General features: G+C 38.8%; 1 protein-coding gene across 8 annotated transcripts in view; it reads right to left on the bottom strand.

Moving 5' to 3' along the window:
* Positions 1-21,431, bottom strand: part of nfixb (nuclear factor I/Xb) — a 197,180-nt gene that overhangs the window by 151,279 nt on the left and 24,470 nt on the right. For 3 of the 8 annotated variants that reach the window (XM_015034116.1, XM_015034129.1, XM_015034121.1), the window contains one exon: positions 19,879-19,914. The exons of the other annotated variants lie outside the window; for them this stretch is intronic. In XM_015034116.1, coding sequence (XP_014889602.1) covers positions 19,879-19,914 — 36 coding nt within the window. The remainder of the gene's footprint in view (positions 1-19,878; positions 19,915-21,431) is intronic. 8 annotated transcript variants of the gene reach the window in all.

Raw genomic sequence — 21,431 nt, 5'->3', positions numbered from 1 at the left:
AAAAAAAAAAAAAAAAAAAAAAAAAGAAAAAAACAGGCAGGTCAGACAACTTTCCCAAAGTGCCTGATGCCATGATTACATTCAATCCCAACTCTGGGACATATGTGCAGAGACAATCACAAAACGGGCCAAGATGGGACAAAAAAAAAAAAAAAACCTCTCGCCTGAATAAATTCTACAGAGAAGTAAAGCCCACTTCTAAAGCAGTGTTGAATGCTTTGCAATCAGACAAATAAAGGGCCAATCTAGCACACAATCAAATTGGAGATTTGGCCTGCTCTCCTGCCAACAACTAGGGACCTCCTCTTTCTGAACAAGGGATGCACTATTGACTACACCCCCTCTTTCTCTGTCTCCCTCTCTCTCCAGTCCTCCCTATCTGCCAGTCTGAAAGGCGTGATGCCAACCTTTTCCACCACTGGGCATGCTGCCCTGCCCTTTATGCAAATGCTTTGCCACCATTCCTAGCTCACAACCCCCACTGTCTCAGCCTGCAGGTCTGCGCACACATCCCTTGTTGCTGCCTATGTATTCTTCCAACTACTATGTAAAAAGTGAGCTTTGACCCTCGTCGTTAGGAGGACTGTCGCCTAAACCAGAGATAAAAGCTTGAGCCATAGATAGATTGTTGATGGTGAGTGAGGTTCAGGTTGGACAGAGAATATTTCCTGGCAAAACAGCAGAATAAAGACAAAACACAAGAGGGGGTGGGTGGGGAAATTGTACAAGAGCCATGGACTGAACAATAGGTTCCCAAATTATATGTCTGTTTTTCACTTTTATTAAAATGTCTACGTCATCATATCTATTAATCATCTTGCTCCGAGACAAGATAATATTTGGTTTAGAAGAACAGATCCAGATTCTAGCAGCATTTCTACAAAAACAATTCTCTTTATTTTTTCTAATAACAGTGAAGGATTTAAAAATGATAAACTTTGTTTTAAACAATCTATAGTTACAAAAGTTTAGAAGACTTCCCACTAAGTTTGCCAAAAAAAAACAACAAACAAACAAATGGAACGTGCTCACTTTAATATTTAAAAAAAGTAGTGTACCGTTTCCACAAATATCAATCTGTGTTTTTAAGGATGTTTTCACACCTCATAGTCCGGTAGACTCAGTTTGACTGGGGAACAAAATTGTTACATTTGTTCTATTTTCAGATGTTGCGGCTCGCTTCTACACTGCACTTAGTGAAACAAACTAAACCCTTTGAAAACCTGTCCCCCTCCCCCCTCCCCACCTGTGGTGGCACTGCACCAAGAACCACTGAAGAAAACAACATGAAAACCTCTGAAGAAGACACTGAGCACAACTTCTTTCTTCACAAAATATAAACAAAAAATGGAATGGAGTCCTACTTTAGCAGGTGTAGAATTTCACTTTTGTCTTTGGCAAATGACCACAAGCCATTTCTCCCACTAGATGCGTGTTAGTTTGGTTTGTTTTTTTTACGTAGACTGGCCCCACTTTATTCCAGTTCCTGCCTTTGGACCAATCTCCAATCAAATGTGCATTCAAATTGCACCAGAGTTCACTTCAGTGTAGGTATTTAGGAGGTCCCGAGTCCACTTTCTTGGTCCACATTAGAGTTCGATTAGGCATCTACATCTCCCACAATGAACTAGACTTTCTGATTTAGCGTAGAACCATCCAGTTCAGGTCTGATGATTTTTACTCTTGATATAAAGATGATGAAGAGTGATCCCAAATTAGTCAAAAAATGGTCATAGAACTTAAGATTAACACAGATATGGAGTTACAAAGCTAACCATTAGCTGTTTAGCAGCTAGCAGTTAGCCAGACGCCTTCAAATCAAATTGTATCTCGTCTGTCACTTTGCTGGTTCGTTTTCCACTATTTATTCAAAAAGCAGTTTAATAAAATGTTTAAAAGAGTAAGATACTTCTTCAAAGAACAAAGTGACTGGAGTTATCTGTGCCTCTATGAAGAATATTAACATCTGAAAAATATCTACCACACTGTAACTTTGGAAATATCTCACTTAAAAAAAAAAAAAAAACTACAAGAAGCTAAATAAACAAACATTTTTTGGTGCTTTACTTGGTTCAACATGTGTCTGCAGTAAGAATCCTTCGTTTAGAAGTGTCAAATGAAATTCCAACCACATGAACAGAGTCATCCAAACCCCAAGCAGTCTGAACCAACAGCACGCATCGCCACCACCGTCTCCAAATACATCAGACTTCAAAGCTTTATTTCTCAATCTGCCACATAACGGCGTCTCTAACCTTCCTAAGAAAGCATGGGCAAATGAACGAAGCCAAACAGGTTGGTTGTGGGGAAATTATGATTTTACAAAAGCTGTTAGTCTACTTGATAAACAACACCACACCAACACACATACACACTGCTACCCACCAGTTCTGAGTGAATTTCCCGTTTGAAGGTTCTGTGACAGACCAAACTAGACATTATAATCACCTAGCAGTGCCAGTGACAAAAGGCACAACAACATTTTGGGTTTTCCCCTCCCCCAATTGTACAAGGTTTTTAATAAGACGATCTCAAAAACAGAAAAAGTGCATTTTCATACTTTCAGACACTTAACCATTAGTGAGTTGGACTAAATGAGGGCAGTCTGGTGTTTTATTAAAGACTCTCCCATACTTCATTCGACAGTTGGCGTGCGGTCACGTAGTTGCGGGAAGTTCATATTGGCACACACGGCAGAGACCCGCTCCGATTTTGCTTTCACGAAACGGTCACAGAGAGAGCACCACACCCTTCTGCACACCGTCTCCTCCTGGGACAAGGACTTTGCAATTTCAATTCAGGAGTTTCAGCCATTTGTAGTGAATTTTTGAAAAGAATCAGTCAAATGTATATGCCATAATTCCTCAAAAGTATTCATGTTACCTACGGATACAAAAACCGGATACTGGAAGTGGACTAGTTGAAACGGAGTGTTAACATTGCTGTCTGAGTGCATTTCTTCATAAGACACGCCCACAAACTTCTGACCAATCACACAACAGTTTGCACAGAGGAAAACAGTCAACAGAAAAGACGACGCAGTTTTTCTCACCTGACTACACCAGTGGGCACCAATTTCGTCGCTTCGGATGACGTATGGAGAAGCCTTTTACTCTATGCGCCATGTAGCTACAGAAACTTCCAGTCACTTTCTCTGGAATCCCATTAAAATTACTTTAACACATAAAAACACAATGAGCATGTGTCATTTTTTAAAAACGTGAGCATATCTTAATTCTGGAAACTGAGCCATGCCGAACTGCATAATGTTTCAACGCCAAGAAAAACACACTTCAAGAGAAATGTCATCCATAAGCTAGCAATTAGCTTCTATCAGGCCGAGCCCAAACTGAAAAACAAGAGTGAGGACTTATACATGTGTGTCTGTGCATGTGGCGTGGACGGAGGGAAAGAAATGAATGAGGCCTTTTCTTACAGCAGGGCCCAGATCAGAGCTCCTAACTATGGGATTTGGTGCTGTTGCCTTTCTCCCCCTGGAGGGAGTAATTAGGTTAGGGAGGACAACTGGCGCATTGTTTTAACAGAGAAGGGATTGTGCGGGCCAAAGTCCCACCAGCAACATGCTTCCTCTCACAACAAAAATGCCAAACGGACTCTCTGAGACGCTCCATGCACATGTAGACAGATTTTTTGGGGGGGGGGCTCCTCTGTTGGTTTTTTTTTTTTTTTTTCTCGCAGAGAGAAAAATCTGTATTTTAATGCGGAGCTCTTAGTGCTGTATATCCAATGAAATGTCAAATCCAGTCCAGTGGTGTCAAATATCCTCTCCTGTTGTTGCAGTTGTGGGATTCTTAGTTTTTAGAGACTAAGATCTCCTCAGACAACGTGTGTATACCCTCTCCTGTATCCACTGGCTTGGCAACGCACGCTGTTTCTAACTAGTATAATATGGTTATGATGCATTTGCATTCCTTCCAGTCCCCTAGGAAATACAATATGCCTATATCATCCGTTTTAATCACGGTCTGCTTCCAAGGAAAGAAAATGGAAATGCAAACAGCCAAGGCTATAAAGAAGGCTTTCTCAAATATGCTTCAAGTTGGTTTAAATGCACACACTGCTGATTGATATGGACTTTATCAAACAAACCAGCAGGCTGCAATAGAAAATCACAGGACAGAATGATTCCAAGTGTACCATATGTACAATGAGCAGAATACAGTTTATTTTCCCTCCCAGTTTCCACACTTTGATCCTCTCTGTTGTCTTCCTTTATATATATATATATATATATATATATATATATATATATATATATATATATATATATATATATATATAATATAATGTTATGATTAGAAACCGCTAAATTTAATGAGATGCCACAAAAAGAGTTGAAGTGACCGCCATTTTCTCTGGCTGCATACTTTCTCTACTAGTACCATTATAGTTTCCCTTATGCAAGAAAGATAATTTTAATTCAACATAGTTACAGACTCACATAACAAGGATAGTTGTGGTTTGGAAAAAAGGAGGACAGTCAATTACAACTCTGAATGTAACACCGTTTTACGAAGCTTTACCAACCTAGAGAATTTCTTCTTTTAAGTAGGAAATAATATGCTTTGTACATTTTACAAGGTTTTCATTATTGTTCCATTTTTGACTAAGAAGTCACTACAAAAATTGTAAAAAAAGAATTTTTAAAGTAATGACTTTTTTATATAGTCAGAACAATAAAACCGTTTAAGGAATTTAAAAATGAGCGTACTGTAGCGTCGTTTCACTGACGCCAAGAAATGCTGACAGTTAATGTAACAGTGATCTCGCAAAATATTTCCCTCTGGCCCTGACTAATGTTGTAACAAGGTTAGTCTTGAATAAATTAGGGGTTGTTTTAAACTGATTTTAAATATTAAACATTTAAATGTGGAACTAAAGACTTTTAAGACGTAGCGCATGCTGCGACACTAAAACAAAACGGTGTCTGACGAATCAGAGCTTTAGGCATCTCTTTGTCAATAAACGTTTGTGTCTGGAACATCAGCGGGAAATGTTATATCACAAGAAGTTTTGTAATTTTCCTGGCATCTCATTAAAAGCACATAAAGTTTGGTAAAGTAGAAAACTTTAACTCCAGTACGGTGGGAATCGTAACTCTTGATATGATAGAGTGTCGTTAACTCCGGCTAGTCTGTGTTTTAAACTGAAGCAGTGACACAAAATCCTCATCCTGTTCTGAATTTTTCAGCTTATCACAACTTTACAGTGTCACACATTAATCCAAGGGTTTCTACACATTTTCCAAGCAAATATTCCTAATTTTTCCAAACCGCTCAGCTTTCCAATGATCTCAGCCATTTTACGTCCATTTTGAAACACAATAAAGCTAAAGTTCACTATTAATTTATGGTTGATCGTTCAGTAGTGTGTGGCCTCTGATTAACGAAGCTGTAACACAAACAATCATGAAAGAAGGAAAGTCGAGGGAGGACACGAAGAAGGAATGGCAAAAACGAAGAAAAGGACAGAGGACACAAGGAAGAACATGAGGGCATGAGAAAGGAAAGAAAGGAAGAAAGAAAGTACACAAGCAAGGGAAGGAAGGAAACAAGACAGGTAGAGCACAAGAAAGGGAGGAAGAAAATAAGGAAACAAAGAGGGGATTGAAGTGGGACAGAAGAAAGGAAAAAAATTGCACCACTCAATGTGGTGACATATTGGAGAAGCTGACAAGCATCTCAAATTCTCCAATAGTACACCGGCTACCACCCCAAATCCAGGAGGAGTTGAGGAGGAAGCTTCATGGAATCAGAGCAGAGAAAGAAGGAGGAAGTTCAAACGGTATCCTCCATCAATAATAATGGATTCCAACGCCTCTCTTCCCCGCTTCCTGACCGTACGGATAGACACAAGAAGGAAAGAAAGGGAGGACACGGGGAAGCAAAGACTAAAATGAAGAGCAGAATGAAAGGCAGGTAGGACTCAAGGCAGAAAGACTGAGTCACATTTTCCTGACTCTCTTTCTCATCCAACCATTTTTTGAGCTTTAGCATCACAGTCACAACAAATATACATCAAGTGGGAGCATCAAGGACCATGAAAGCAAAATGACTGGCGCCTGAAATATTGTGAAAACTCATATTGTGATGCTAATTGTGTTATGTGGAAGGAATGAAAGAAAGAGAGGAGGTATGCAAGAAAGGACACAAAGGAGAGTAATAAGAAAGAGAGGACCGAAGACCACAAATAGATACGACTAAATCTGACAGGGAATAAAGTTTGTTAATATTAAATAGTGCAGATTGATCACATTACCTACTTTGACCTAAAAGCCTCTCTCCCAAGGAGTGTTACTTATTTCAAAGCAGAGCGTTATATGGTCTTGTACTGCGGTCAACAATGCAGAGGAGAGTCAGATTGGTGAGCTCAGTGGCAAATTTCACATTAAGTAACAAATAATGTTTGGTTCGACAAAATAAAACATTTTATTGATCATTTTTGAAAATGAGCATTTTAACATGTCAATTAATCACGATTAACCCTTGGCTTTATTAATTGCGATTAATCACAATTAATAAATAAATGATTAATAATCACTACTAATCAATGTAATCTGATTACATTTGTTTTATTTGACTGAGAGAACTACTGGAAATATATATTACATCATAATACTAAAATCAAATTCCACATGAGTCCCTACTGCGTAGGAACCCTGTAATCCTGACTCTGTAGTTGACGAAGCCAAGAAGAAAGCCCACACAGTCGTCTAACCTCTAACCCCCGTTGGGCCTTGACCTCTGCTCCTCAACTCTGCTCTGATCCTTGTTCTTTTTTTTTTTTTTTCCCTTTCTTGTTGTCAGGGGTCTGTGTGACTCTACTGTACTGTAGCCCCGCTACCGAGGGTCGTCTCAAACCGCCCCAGGGTCCGGTAAGTGCAAGCTACGAGATGCACAGGCCCCGCTCTCACACCAAACACAGACACGTCCACGCAAACACAGTCGGTTAATAACAACCCAAACTCCCGCCCTCCAGCGCCGCTCGCTCACAGCTGCCGAGCCTCCTCAGAGTTCATGCGAGGTAAAGATATGCTATATTATGCAACCGAGTATGGATTTTCCACCCTTGGTCCCATGCCAACTTCCTGCTCTGAAGGAGAAGAGAGAAAAAAAAAAGGCTCCAGCACTTTGTTCCCCTGGGTGACAGCTATACTTTACAGGACACGGTGGCTGAAGGAGAAACACAGAAATGACTAAAAAAAAGTGAAAATTACTCCAGCAGAAAGTCAAGAGACAAAAAGAGAAGGCATGTTTGGGTCTGAAAACAAAAGAGCTTTATCAATTGACACTAAAGTTATCTTCAGTTTATTGTCTGTATCTTCAAACCCTTCACTGAGTTTTCTCCCACTTCGTGAAATCAGGTCACAACTGTTTTCATTCCTGTTTGGCTTGCGGGTTCATGAGGCTCCAAGTGTCAACGTTCCTCCACCCACCCCCAAGACAGGAAAAGATTTTCCCTCCAACATTAACCCAATAACTGCCTACTAAAGCCCCATCGCAACCTTCAGGCCCTGTCTGCTGAAGGAGAGAGAGAGAGAGAAGAAAAGTCTAGCTCAAATGTTGACGCTCAATCAAGGTCCCAATCAACGCTGGGCATAGAACTGCAGTTGCTAAATAGCTGAAGCTAAATTACACTCCTGCATGGTCACTGAATTGACATACACAGGGCTTGATTATTTGGTCGCTTCTACAGTATGAGGTAATGCGGACGAGATGATGAAAGAAAGCCCCGGGTTATTTGAGGTTCAATCAACGAGCCAAACAATGCCTCTTTATCCCACCGAAGCCAAAAGAAATGGCTTAAAATGGCAGATTGATATGACATCACGGCAAGATGTCATTCCCCGTCCGCCATAAGCACTTCCACGTAAATGGTGATCTTTGTCCCTTGAGAACAAATGATGGTAATTTCCTCCCTGGCCTTCGCGAGGTAAATGGAGTTGCATCTTTTTTTCTTTTTTGTGGCAGAAAAGTACGGATGGATAGAACACGTGAAAAACCATAGATTACCAGCTGAGTGTTTGTGTTGCTGGCTTCCTATAATAGTGATTATCATCCAGGGGTACTTATGCCTGGGGGTACGTTTGCCGTTGCCAAGAGGCACATGGAAAGAATGCAGAGTAGCTGTACTAATTTGAGAAAATAGACATTTGAATAAAATCGGCGTATTGAGTCCGCAGTAACACCTGAATACTAAGACCTTGTTAAGAGCTTCAGCCAAATTCTTTTTTTTTTTTTTTGACATTTCCAGAATGGATCCAGGTGGATTTGACAAGGTCTGCATGGAGAACTTCAACTAGAAATCCAATATTTGAAAATCAAACCGCATTTGGTGGTGCAATTCCAGATGTGTCCCAGCTCAGAGGCTTGGTGGCTGAAATCTAAATGTTTTCCCTCGTAGCTATAGCAACTAACAAAGATAGATGTCTAAGGACATCAATTTAATGTAACCTCTAGTAGGTACAGCAGAGTGTATTGTGGTGATATATCTAGGCAAATAAACCATATTTTAATTATTTTAAGTTCACAAAGTCAAAGTTTAGCTCACTGTTTTCGCTGACTGTTTTAGCTAAACAGTTAGCTATAGAGTTTAGCTAATTTATTTAGCTAAAAAGTTAGCTAGAAAGGTGAAAGCTGATGCTAAAGATTGGCTAGTCAAAGATATCGATACTGATAACATCCAACAGATTGCCATATGAGCAGCCTGCGCTCTGGAACAAAAGAAGCCTTAGCGTCATGGTGGCCTCAGGTTTTAACGAAATTCTTGTTCAACAAACTTAAAAACTGGCTTCATCAATGGTGTCTGCCCAGCTTGTTTCATACACCATTTGCGTTTGAATTTTTCACTTACAACCCCCTAACTGTTACTGTTTCAGCTAAACAGTTAGCCAAAAAGTTTTAAGTTGATGCCAAAGTTCGGCTGGTTCAAGATGTAGAATATTGAAGGAAAGGTGAAAAACTTTTTTAACAAGTTTCTCACATTATAATTTAAACATAACATCCATCAGAATGCCGTATGAACGTTCTACAGTGCGGAAAGTAGTGCATGCGCAAAAGAGGCTTTAATATCACATGATCTCATGAGTTACAGTTGTCGTAAAGACGTTTTGAAAAACATAAGACGCATATAAACTTTAGAACCACATATGAAAGAATTTTGTCTGATTTGTAAAATCAGACTTGCCATGAAAAATCACATACAGAGAAAAAAAAATCTGATTTGGATCACTTTTGCATTGTCTACACACAACCTTACACAACATTTAAAACAAAAAAAAGCTACTCAAAAACTACTAAATTTTCTACTACAAAATAAAAGAAATATCAGTTATTTTCAGTATCAGAAGACATCATGGTATAAGATCTCATTAGAAAAGAAACGGCGATTAAATAATCAGTGTTATACAACAAAGGCTAGTTGTGCTATACTTTACAAGAGATAGTATCAGAATTTCCGACCTCTTTTCAGCAACACTGGAAAGTAACATTCTTGCGTTTCGTGAGCGCGTTCATCTGACAGAGTTGTCAGAACACATCGCATTCAGAACACACACTGTTTTCTGCTCTAAGGCAGTCATAATGAGTATGATTTGTTTTCCTGAAAGAATGCACACCTGTGCCTCGTGCGATTAAACATGTGCAGGTGCGTTATGCATGAAGGGACACAAACCGTAGCTAAAACTGAGACCATGCACACCTTTCCTGCAAGTGTGGAGACAGATTGTTTCAGGAAAAAAAAAAAAAAAAAAAAACGCCAATATAGCTCACTTTGGGGGTTTTTACTGCAATTTATGTATAAATCTGTATTTGCAATTCTCTGCTTTTATTTTCATGAGTGACTGAGCGTGTGTGGACATATATGAAGGCAAGCTGCAGGCTGAGGTAAGCTCAGATTTCATCTAGATTAATCCGGATGCTTTGTAATGAGAGGTCTACTGTATATATTTAGCAAGCGCAGTGAGATGTGGGTCAGACACACAACAAGGCAGAGCAGGCCAAACGGCACGGCCAGATTGCCCACACTAAAGTGACCTTGAGTAGGCCGCCGATGATCCACAACAACAACTCTCTATCTGTTTTCTGTGGCTCTCTGGCAGACGGATTCGGTGGCTTAGTGTGGGACATAATCATAAACTGTGGATTTCGCAATGAAAGTTCAACATCGTCGCCGTGTGTCCGCTGTGGCATCGACGGTTGTTTAGTTAAAATGAGAGCGCGGAGAATGAATTGCTGTCAACGATCGCCACGACTGTTGACGCTGGCGATCGTTCAAATGTACTCCGTTACAGGAACAAAGCGAGCTCAGAAACATTTCTCGCCCGGTCCTCTGTGGGTCTAGACATGAAATAAGACTAAGCAAACATGAGGAAATGTAATTTTTTTTTTCATTACTTTACAAGGTGCAGCATGACTTTGTTTCCACAGATCTGCTGCAACACTGACATTTTAGGCGACTAAAATCACGTAAACTAGTCTTAAGAAGATGCAACAACTTGGTATACTCCATACAGTGTCTTCAAACGGTAGTTTAAATTCATCAAGAGGAAGGAAAGTGTGACATAGTTTCTTCTGTGAGCATCAATGAAGTCTAGACTAGGCCTGTCGCGATAAACGATAAATCAATTAATCAATTAATCACATGATAAATTAAACCTATCGACCTCACTTTAATTACCGGCATTATTGTCTCTTCCTGCCTTTTTTTTCTTTCTCTTAATGACACTGAATGAAAAAAGGCTCTGATCCGGTGCTCTCCACTGACCCTCCCTTCCTATTTCCTTAGTCTAATGTCCAGCTTACACTACACAAGTTGTCGGCCCATTTTCAAAACCTGAGAGACATATTAGCCGACAGAAATCCTAGGTATAACAGTTCAATCGGTTCGATCGTGCTGTGGTGTCCAGCCACACAGCCATAATTTTAGACTTGTAGCCCAAAATAATGGCTACAAGTCCAGTTAACTAATTTTAATATCAGGCATTAATCAATGCTTTATTAGAATCTACCTGTGATGCATTTGGCTAGAGTCAACGTAGAGTCCCGACTGAATGAAAATCATTATAACCTATTTATGTCACGTTAACGAAGAGCAGCTGAAAAGTTACCGGGTTTATCAACTGCGGTAGCAATTTGGCTTCAACTCCTCTCTGTCATTTCTATATTCTTTGCACGAAATGTTAAATAAACATTAATGTTGTTTCCACATATCATCTCCTAAGTTCGCTGGACTTCGGGTTGCGCACTCTTTTGGTTGAATGCAGTATTTAGAATAAGTATCCCGCAATTTATAAATGAGTAGGGGTTTCTCTGGATTCTTATTCTGATAAAATTAGATGTTGGTTCTCCATGTTTGATTCTAGAAAGCAGATGGTACTTTCTAAGTTTATCCTAGATTTGTAAACCAATTTCTCTGGGTCTCGCTCCGATAATAAAAGTATAAATCTAAATATTGATCTATTACCTTAGAGCAGTTTCTCTACATAAACCAATATCTAGAGTGCGTTCAACGCTAACCTTTAAAGGAACTGTAATCGCACTATTAGGAAGTTTGTGTTGACCGTGCCGGAAGACTGATGTGAGCTCATGCATCTTGGTGAACAAAAAAATTACTTGGCGTCTGTGTTTACACCTCACACACGCTGGCACAATACATGTTCTGGCACGTGTTTGACTCTTGGTCTGTGATTGCAACTTAAAGTTAATCTAAATGAGCCACACTACCAGCCAATCACATACAGGTCTTTTTCATCCAGAGTCTTCCCTGCAAATACTGCATTGGCTTGGATAAACAGCCAATCACAACCACCAAAGCAAAATATTAGAAAGCAAAATGGGTGGGTTTAGGAAAACGCAAGAAAACTTACAAAAATGTTTAGTAAAACATATGAATATGCTTACTGATCATTGTCCATTCTAGGTTACACTTCTTTTAATTTAACTTTTAAAGGTGATTAGCATTTTATAGCTTTTTTTAAGATCCACTGGATGATTAACTAGAATGTAACTATAATGCAAAATGTCTATATTTTAGCTGCATTTTTTCTGTGTAGCCTTTTAAAAAACTCAGTAGTTGGTATTTAAGTATTTCCAATAATGTCTTCCAATAACACATATCATTACTTAGTGAAATTTCTTGTCAACTTTTAACATTTTCTTTTACACAATAGCCCAACAGATTCCACTGAATGTGGTGAAAAACAGAAGAAAAGCCTCCCCACAGCATAATTTGGCCACTACCATGTTTTATGGCTATTGTGTTTTTTGTTTTTTTTGTTTTGTTTTTTTTTTTACAACCGAATCCTGCTGTTAAACTTCTCCACAACTTTATCACAGACTTGTACAATCTGTTCCTTGGGTTTCAAGATGCTGTTTGTTAATTTAATTAAAGGGTAGCAGAGCAAAGATGGCCGCACCTTTCACCGTTCTACTTTTACTTCACAACTATGTGCTCCTCTGTGTCGATCTATCATATGAAATTCTTCTGAACTTTAGGATATGAAAACATTTTCAAGGCACTGCATAGTTACAGATAATGTCAGGCTGAGACTACAAAGGTTCTGCCAGTTCTCTTTTTCAATTATTTAAAAAAAAACACCATGCCGAAAAAACCTGACGAGGTTTACGGCTCATCTGTTTCTGTTTACCCAATAAAAATCAGCGTTTATAACATAAAGGTCTGATTATGTGACATTACAGCTAACCTCTGAGCTTCAGGTGTGATGTCAGGGGAGGGGCGGTAATTGCAGTTTTTAGGAATTTTAATGTCCTCGCATAATCCCAGCGGAGGTTTACGTTACTGCTAACAGTTCATCAATCGGAAACTATACCCCGGCTTCGAGAGGTTTGATGATGTGAAACCGAGAGCGACTCTGAGAGCGAACTCGGAGACGGAACTATAAATTGCCGATTGTCTCGCACTGTATCTGTATAAAAACCCCGGGAGCCGCACCCTTTGCCTATACACCCTTCTACGCATGTACTTTGTGTGCGCTCCAGTAACCTTTTCCTTTTCCACAACTAACCTCTCGAATTCTTGCTTTGCAAAATTAGGAGTAACCACATGATCTTATTCGCTTTTATGGCCCAAAATCTGGGGACAGAACATGCTGTGCTCGAAACCCAAAAATGACAGAGCTCTTAAATATTCACGAGTTGATCTGCTTGTGGTTCATTCTGGTGAAATCAAACTTTGTTATGGTGGTTTCTCCTTTCTTCCGTTCACACACACGCACTCACACAGGCACACACACGCATTACCTTCTTCCTCCTCTGCGTTTTGTTCTCGTGGTTCATTGCACAGAGGGCCTTGCAAAAGTATTCCTACCACCTGAACCTTTTCCCAGTTTGTCAAGTTAAAACTAAGAATGCACTGATTTGAAAATTTGGGCCGATATTCACATCCGATATCAATATTGCTATTGTAACTGATATTTACCGAATTCGTAAATATGGATTGGGCACCAATCCATAGGTAATCCTATACATGCATTTTATTGTTCCCCAATAAAAGTTTCTACAACTAGGCCTGTCACAATAACAAGTTCTGCTGGATGATAAATTGTGCCAGAAATTATTGTGATACACGGTGGTTTTCAGACCATTTTCATGTAATTTAATGGCAATGGCATAATAATGCCAGCACACCCTCTAAGAGATTAATAAACTTTAATTCCTAACAAAAGTTTAACATTGGCAGTGGTAGACATTTTAAATGCACAAGATAAATAGACAAAGCAGCCAAAACAACAAATAAAATGGCTCCTGAAATGTCTCTAGACAAAATTGCTCTTCAAACGGGACTAATTGAGACCAATGCAGACTTTTGTCATCCAGTCCTTGACAGAAAGAGATAGAGGCACAAGAAAAATCTATCTTGTTTTAATTTGCAATGGAATTAATGGATTTATTGCTTATTACGATAAACCTAGCTACAACGATGTAATTTTCAAATACTTGACTATTGTTCATTTTCCTATTAATTCCAGTATACTGCTTTAACTCATCTGATACAGCAATTGCAGAACACACATTCATTAAAAAAAAAAAAAAAAAAAAAAAAGTGGAGTCACAAAAATGAAAAATTTTGGGTGCCCCCAAAAAATTGTTGCCCTGGACTTCTGCCCAGTAAAGCAAAGAGCAGGAAACTAAATGATGAAGCCAGTGAATAAAAACCTCCCCTCATTTTAAAAGAGAAGGAACAAACATGTTTCTGATCATCCATTTTTAAATGCATCACACATTATAAATCTGGTAAAATGAAGTAGAAAGGTGTCCATAGAAACAGCATCCTATTAGTTTTTGTAATAAACTATATGCAAAGTTTGCTAATGAACTTATCCAGTGTATAATCAACACAGCGGAGTAAAAAAAAAGAAAAACAGAGTTAAGAAACCTTGAGATGTTAACAGTCGAGTCCACAAATGTTGATTTATCGGCGGTTACATTTCTGGTTAATATCCGGGTGGAGGAATCACAAATTTATCAAACAGAAAATCATATTAATTTTATCTGATGGGACGTTTTTTAGGGGGAAATGACATGATGTTGATGGTTTGATAGTTTTCTAAAACTGCTCCCCAATTTTATAACATACTGTGGCGTTCAGGGGCTGTTTCTAAATCAGCAGCAATCTTGATAAAAACAAAAAAAGAAAAAAATGCTTCGGTAGCAGCAAAGGTGTTAATATTCTTGACGAAGTACATCAGATTCGATTACTGACCGACTAATTGTAAACAAAGCTCTGTAACACTGTAAATATTTACCTGGTCAGTCCAAATTCATTCCACATCCATATAATTTTTGTATCTCGTTTTGCTTTATGGTCAAACAGAGTCGGTGGGTTTCGTTGCCGTGGTTTCTGACAAGTTTCTGGTCTACTTTTGCCAACATCAGGCTGGGTTTAAAATGTATTTATTTATTTATTTATTTATTTATTTATTTAACTAAACGATATGTAAAATCTTTAAATGTAACCAAAGTATTACCAACACAGCAGACAAAAAAAAGGAAAAAAAAGAAAACTAAACAAACTTTGAAGTTCGGACCCATGGAGCCTTAGAGGCAGCGGTCTAAACCTCGATGCCGCCACGTGTAACGTTATAACCCAGGGACATATTAACTGTTGACTCAACAAATGTTGATTTATTAGCTGTTAGATTTACGGTTAATGTCCGGGTGGGGAAATCACATCCATCAAACAGAGAATCTTATTCATTTTATTTGATGGGACTTTTTCTCGATGGTGCTGGTGGGTAAATGACATGGTGGTGATGGAGCTGCGTTTGCTACTTTTATAAATCGGCTCCCAAATTTTAGGACCTAATCAGGCACCCTGAAGTAGTGGGTAACTCAGCAGCGTTGTTGATAGGAGAAAAAAAGTTAAGTTTAAGGTATGTAAGAAAATCGTAGGTTACTAAATAATTTTGCAAAGTTTCTTAACTGATCCAGGAAAATGTATTCATGATCATTAACATTTTTATATCACATTTTGTTGGATGATCAACCAGTCAGTGGGTTATGTTGCCATGGTTTCTGACTTGTTTCTACTTGACTTTTGTAACTTCGGGCTTGGTTTAAAAAAGAAAATCCTTGAATCGCTAACTTAAAGCTGTTTATTAGCATTGAATGTGCACCACATATAAACAAAGGCTAAGCTTAAAATGAACAGACAATCAGATGTTTTACTGCTATTGGCAAGTTGCTAAAACTTAAATGAACAAAGGTGACTTATGCTAATGTCACGTATGCATCAATTGTCGTTTTCTGGCCGATTCACCATTTTTTAAGAAGTTCTGAGATGCCCATTTTGATTTTGGCCGACACTTATGTTTTTTGCCTGAAAATTCCCTAAATACCCCATCAGTAAATTGTAGTTGATTGCCTTTGTAGGCGCCGCTCTGCAGGCAGACTCATATTCAGGCTTCATCAACAGCCTTTGATTTTTCCTGTTGGTTTGCTTTTGTCTTTTTGCTTAACACTCATTTATGTCTACAGTGATGCTTTGTAAAACTGTTTACCAAAGTTTTGGTTTTGATATAAATGAGCATCAGAAAAAATATTATCTTATATCTTTATATATTAACTTATATAAATGTTTCTGTAGCATTATTTGATTCAACCAAAGCTAGCAGTTTAGACCAAAGCATACATTACTGGTGAGACGATGAATGGGGATGAATCGTATAACCACCATGTCACATCTGCACATTCGCGCAGTGTTGCCATACTAGGAACTCTGTGGCTATATTTAGTGACTTTTCAGAACAAATAAATCAGTATCGGCATTTCAGTCTTTTTAAAGATCAGTAATTGCCCAGAAAACTGCAGTCAGTGCAGCCCTAGCACATGTATGTGTTAGAAAGGCCCAGTCAACACAGAGGCCTGAAAACTACTTGAAAATATGCATGACTTGAAATTTTGCTAAGAAATTCCACACAAGACTTTCAGATTCAAACAGTGGATCGATAAAGTATTCATCTGATGGGGTTAAAAACAAATAGGTTCATTTGTGTCAAACACCAAATCCCCCAATATACAATGAACTTGGTAGATAGTGGTGGGCAATATGAACTTTAAGTCGTGATAATGACAAAAGTGGCAGCAAAAACCATTTATTAGATCTTTATTAGGTAATTGTATGGCTATGACTGATTGGGACAGCAATCATAGCCCCAAAAAACATACAAAAGAGTGATTTGTATCCCTAAGTTGCACACAGTAAATGTATTTAATGACATTTTCAAATGTACTGATATTTATTGATGCTCTCATTGAACAAACTGTGGATACGGACACTTTTGGGAGAGTTTACACATTGTTAACTGGAATTTATTGTGGAAATGCTATATCAAAATTCTTATCATTAGTAATTTATCGCGATAAATGATAAAACGATACGATGAATGTAGGAAAAGTTCAGAGTGAATATTTCTGTGAGGCACAGTATTTATTTATATTTTTGCTACCCTGAATATTCTAGCTCAATTATGTAATTTAGCACCCATGTGCGTGTGTTTCAAGCAACCATGGCAACGGCACAACATATCGGGAAACCGCAGAGCCGCTGCAAGGCCGCGGGTGTAGCCGCAGTCGTGCCAAAAACTAATCCGAGCCAGAGGTGACATGAGCGATGGAAGACCGAAGCAGGCGGAGACGACACGGAGACGCACACACGTAAAGGAGAGAAAAAAAGAGAAGGAGGAAAAAAAAAACATATCCGTCTCCCCTTCTCTCCTCTCGCTCCTCGCCTTCCTTTAAACCACACAAGCGCACACAGTGGATATCCTCCCATTCTTCTTGGCTGGAGCCTCCCGTGGCAGTGGCAGCAGGAATCCATTCTCCACGGATGCTGGGACAGCTGTGCTGATACTGAATGGGACACAGTGGGCTCTGCCTCTCTATCTCTCCGCATGCGGCTCCAGATAAAAAAAAAAAAAAAAAAAAAAAAAAACAAACTTATACTAAATTAAAATTTATTTTCCCGGCTCCCAACGTGCGCCCGGCTCATCCCATCTTTGTCTCTGCCGCCGTGGAGAGCTCCCGATGTCTTTGCAAAGTAAAAAATAAATAAATAAAACTGAGAAACGGCAGTAAATTTCCTACTGCTGACACATGGTGGCCTGCAGTCACCAGCTGACAATAAACATAGAGAATTTATGACTGACAAAGACGCTAATTACAAAAACCTTCATAAGCCTTTCAGTCGCATGCTTAATGCAGAGAAGTCACAACATGCTACCAATTTAGAAGCAGCAAAAACAAAGGAAAACGCTCATATTGGAAGCAGAGGAATGCCTCCTTATGGTGTCAGAAAATTGGGAAACTTAACAGCTTAGTGGTTTATTCTAATTCATATGCTTTATTTTATGTATCCTGACCTCTTGGTGGCCTCAGATGGAGGTAAAAACTGTATTCACATGCAATAGATTAGACCCGCATGTTGACAGAATGTCCGATAAAACTGAATGTCTTGGGAAAGTCCAGAAGCAAAAAGCTTTACTGGCTGCTGAATCAGTTTCTCTCGCTCAAAATATTCACAAGAGCTGATGTGGTTTAGCTGTTTGGCTACTTAAAACTGTGACCGCATATGTCAAGTCATGAAAGGCAACCCAGTTAAACCAGAACTTGCAGGGATTTGATTGTTTAGTATATCTAACTGGCCTATAAGATGTTCATAGATTTCGACTCAAAAACTCCTAAAGACGAATTGTTCAGATCCCTAACAGGCCAGGCTCTACATTTAGGCTACAGAAAACACATGACTGTTTCATGTTTAGGGTGGCTCCTCAAAGGTGGATGTGATTGTGTTTAACTTGATGTATTTATCTTTTTAGAGTATTTACACACCTGATAGTCCAGTAGACTTGGACTATTAGGTTCAAAATGTTTCGCTGTAATTAAGCATAGATAATGAACTTGGTTTGACTGCGGACAAACCACCTGTAGTGGCACCGCATTAAGAACAACTGAAGGAAGAAATACACTCATGTCAGAAAAAGACATGAGTGCAACTTCCTTCTTCACTAAATATACACTGAAATTTTAGTGGTTGTAAGATTTCTCTTTCGTCTTCAATAGAAACCACGAGCCTTGCTAGCGCTACACATTTTTATCCAGAATCCTCTCTGCACACGGCCTGCTTTTGGAGCGGTCTCCAGTCCGCTTGGCGTTCACATACTCATTCAAACTGCACCAGAGTTCACTTCAACCGAACCGAGACCTGGCTTTTTAGGCGGACCAGAGTTCGCAAACAAACTACAGTTCAATTGAAGCGTACTAAACAGGGCTGGTGTGAATGCACCCTTAATTGCAAACAAGTGGCCTTTATAAACTGAATAGGTGACCTTTTGAGGCATCATTAGATTCTACTTAGTAGGATTGGAGTGAAGTGTGGTACAAATGCATATCACACTTTTCAGATTTTACGTCCTTCCTGTCCCAGCTGGGGAAAAAAAGCATTCCCACAGCGTACGACTGCAGAAAATTCCAATCAAATGCATAGAATTTTGTGGTTGTAAAATAAATAAAATTATGGAATAGTTACACACAAGCACACACATACACATACACATATAAAAATATTTCCACCAGATTTTGTTTAATCCTCTCAACAGCTGTTCCAACTCAAGCCATGGGAAGAGAGAGATGAAGACGTAATGACAGTGGAGGGAACTGCAGAAATGTACATTTAATGCAGTGCAGTAAGTCCAGATAATAATCATATAAACTGAATAAGATCTTAACAGAAAAGAAACTAAGCTGTGCTTTCCCGCTCCACACAAAGTATTTTTTTTTTTTTAATGTTTTTATTCAGAGCACTGCACACTAATAATGCCACATAACGGCAAGCGGTGAGCTATGGCGTCTAAATCTAAAACATTCCCTCACAGAAACGTAAAGCCATGTGAAGCAACCAGGAAAAACAGCAAAGGGTCCAGCTGAGCGCAGAAACCAAAAAGTCACGAAGGGGAACATTTAAGAAAACGGGGGCCCTCAAAATTTTTCCGACTAAAACGATCAGCCCAAGAACAAGCCCTAACCAGTAAAAGAGAGAGAGGAAAAGTGAGTTTAATACGGCTGAAAGTTTTTTTACAAGGCATGAAGATTTAGCAGCAATATTTGTGACATTTTAACGCTTTCAATTTTTCTTGCTTTTGTTTCTCTCTGCCGCTTTGCGCCGTGTTCTCTGCTTAAGCTGAAACATATTGATTTATGTGTGGAGTAAGAAAAAAATACAACAAAATCTCAGTATGGAATATAGGTGCAAAAATATGGATAAATAAAGCAAAAAAAAAAAATTAAAATAAAGACACAAACACCTGACGTTGAATAAAATAAGTGACTCAACGGGACTTACCACTAAGGCATTGTTTAGAAGGTGAGTGGGGTAATACTTTAGAGTTGAGAGGGTGTTAAGAGGCGAGGAGAGCAGGGGTCAGCGTCCAGGCAGGCAGAGAGATGCGGCAGGGAGGGGTCGGGGGTCAGGGATGAGGGGGGGGGTAGAGGGAAGGAATAAGTTAAAATGTCGCAGCAGTGAAAACAGACTCAGATGACAACATTAGCGTTGACATACAAGAAAGAATGACACACAGAGTGGTGGGCATAAGGTTAGTGCGTTACAAAAAAATAAAAAATATGGATTATTAATGCAAAAGTGTAACAATGACTTTTAGATGGAGATGGGTTAGGAACACAAAACCTCAAACAGGTGAAAGTTCAAACTGCTCTGCTGTAATTATGCATAGATAACAATGAACCCAGTACATTTGCAAAGGATAACACATATTAACGAATACAACTTAGCTTCTCTACAAAACGCCTGTACTGATTTATAGATCATTTCTTTCTTTCACTTAGAAAATCAATTCTGTTGCTGTCAGCCAGCTAGCTAGATGAAGAAAATAACTTTTTTTTTTCTCATTTTGGCTTAGCTAAAAAAAAAAAAAACAAAGAAAAAAAAAGCTGTTTGGAAATAATTTCAGTCAGGAAAATACATGGACAGCCATGACTCAGACGCTAAAAGGAGTGTTGAGCTCATTCCTCTTTTTAGGTAACGGTTTTAAAACTAAAATTAGCAACAATTTACAAGAGCTATAGTGTCGGTAAAATAAACAGCCTACAGCAGCGTTGTTCTGGAAGCAGGTAACCAAGCTAGCTAATTACTGCTCATTAAAATCTCAGTTTTAGCATGTTTACTTTAGAAGATTATTAGCTGGGTTTTTATTTCAGTTTTATCTCAGGTCTTCCGTCACCGTGCAGTCCAACCAGCAAACACACTGCTAGCTCTTGGAATTTAGCTGATGTTGACCTTAAATTTATATTTATGATTGAGACTGACTTAAAATCCCATGAGAACCATTTCATAGCACCGTGAAATGGCCGATTCTTTAAACAGAGACTGTGAACATTTTCTCACTATGACTATGCGCGTCTGTGTAAGTAATATATTAATTATGGTAGGTAGAGTAACAATACATTAGAGTTGTGTGATACCATTTAAGCAGCAGTCCTGGATGCAGTTTTGAGCAACATCTAATGTAGAAATTGTTGGTTTAAATTGTGTTATTCCACAGTGAATACTTAATACATTTGCTACTATACAGCAGGTGTCAAACTCGAGGCCTGTGGGCCAAATTCGGCCAGCCATAGCTATTTCTGTGGCCCTCAAGACCACAGAACCAGTTGTGTTTTTATTCAATCAATCAAATGAAGCCAATTTTTATTTGTATAGTGCCAAATTACATTACTGTGAAAAGAAAACGAGTTTGAAACTCCTATACAGTTTCCAAGTGAATCATCAGTTTATGAGCACTTCAATGTCATACCATGTAGCATTACTGTAAACAAGATAAAACACACACCTCTCATATCTTCATAACATGTTGCCCACAACAGATCGATGAAACTTCA

This window comes from Poecilia latipinna, unplaced genomic scaffold, assembly GCF_001443285.1.
Source record: "Poecilia latipinna isolate Pla-1442-1.1 unplaced genomic scaffold, P_latipinna-1.0 Scaffold288, whole genome shotgun sequence".
In the NCBI taxonomy this organism is placed as follows: Eukaryota; Metazoa; Chordata; class Actinopteri; order Cyprinodontiformes; family Poeciliidae; genus Poecilia; species Poecilia latipinna.
The sequence above is the reverse complement of the archived record's forward strand: the minus strand, read 5'-3'. Positions and strand labels throughout refer to the sequence as shown.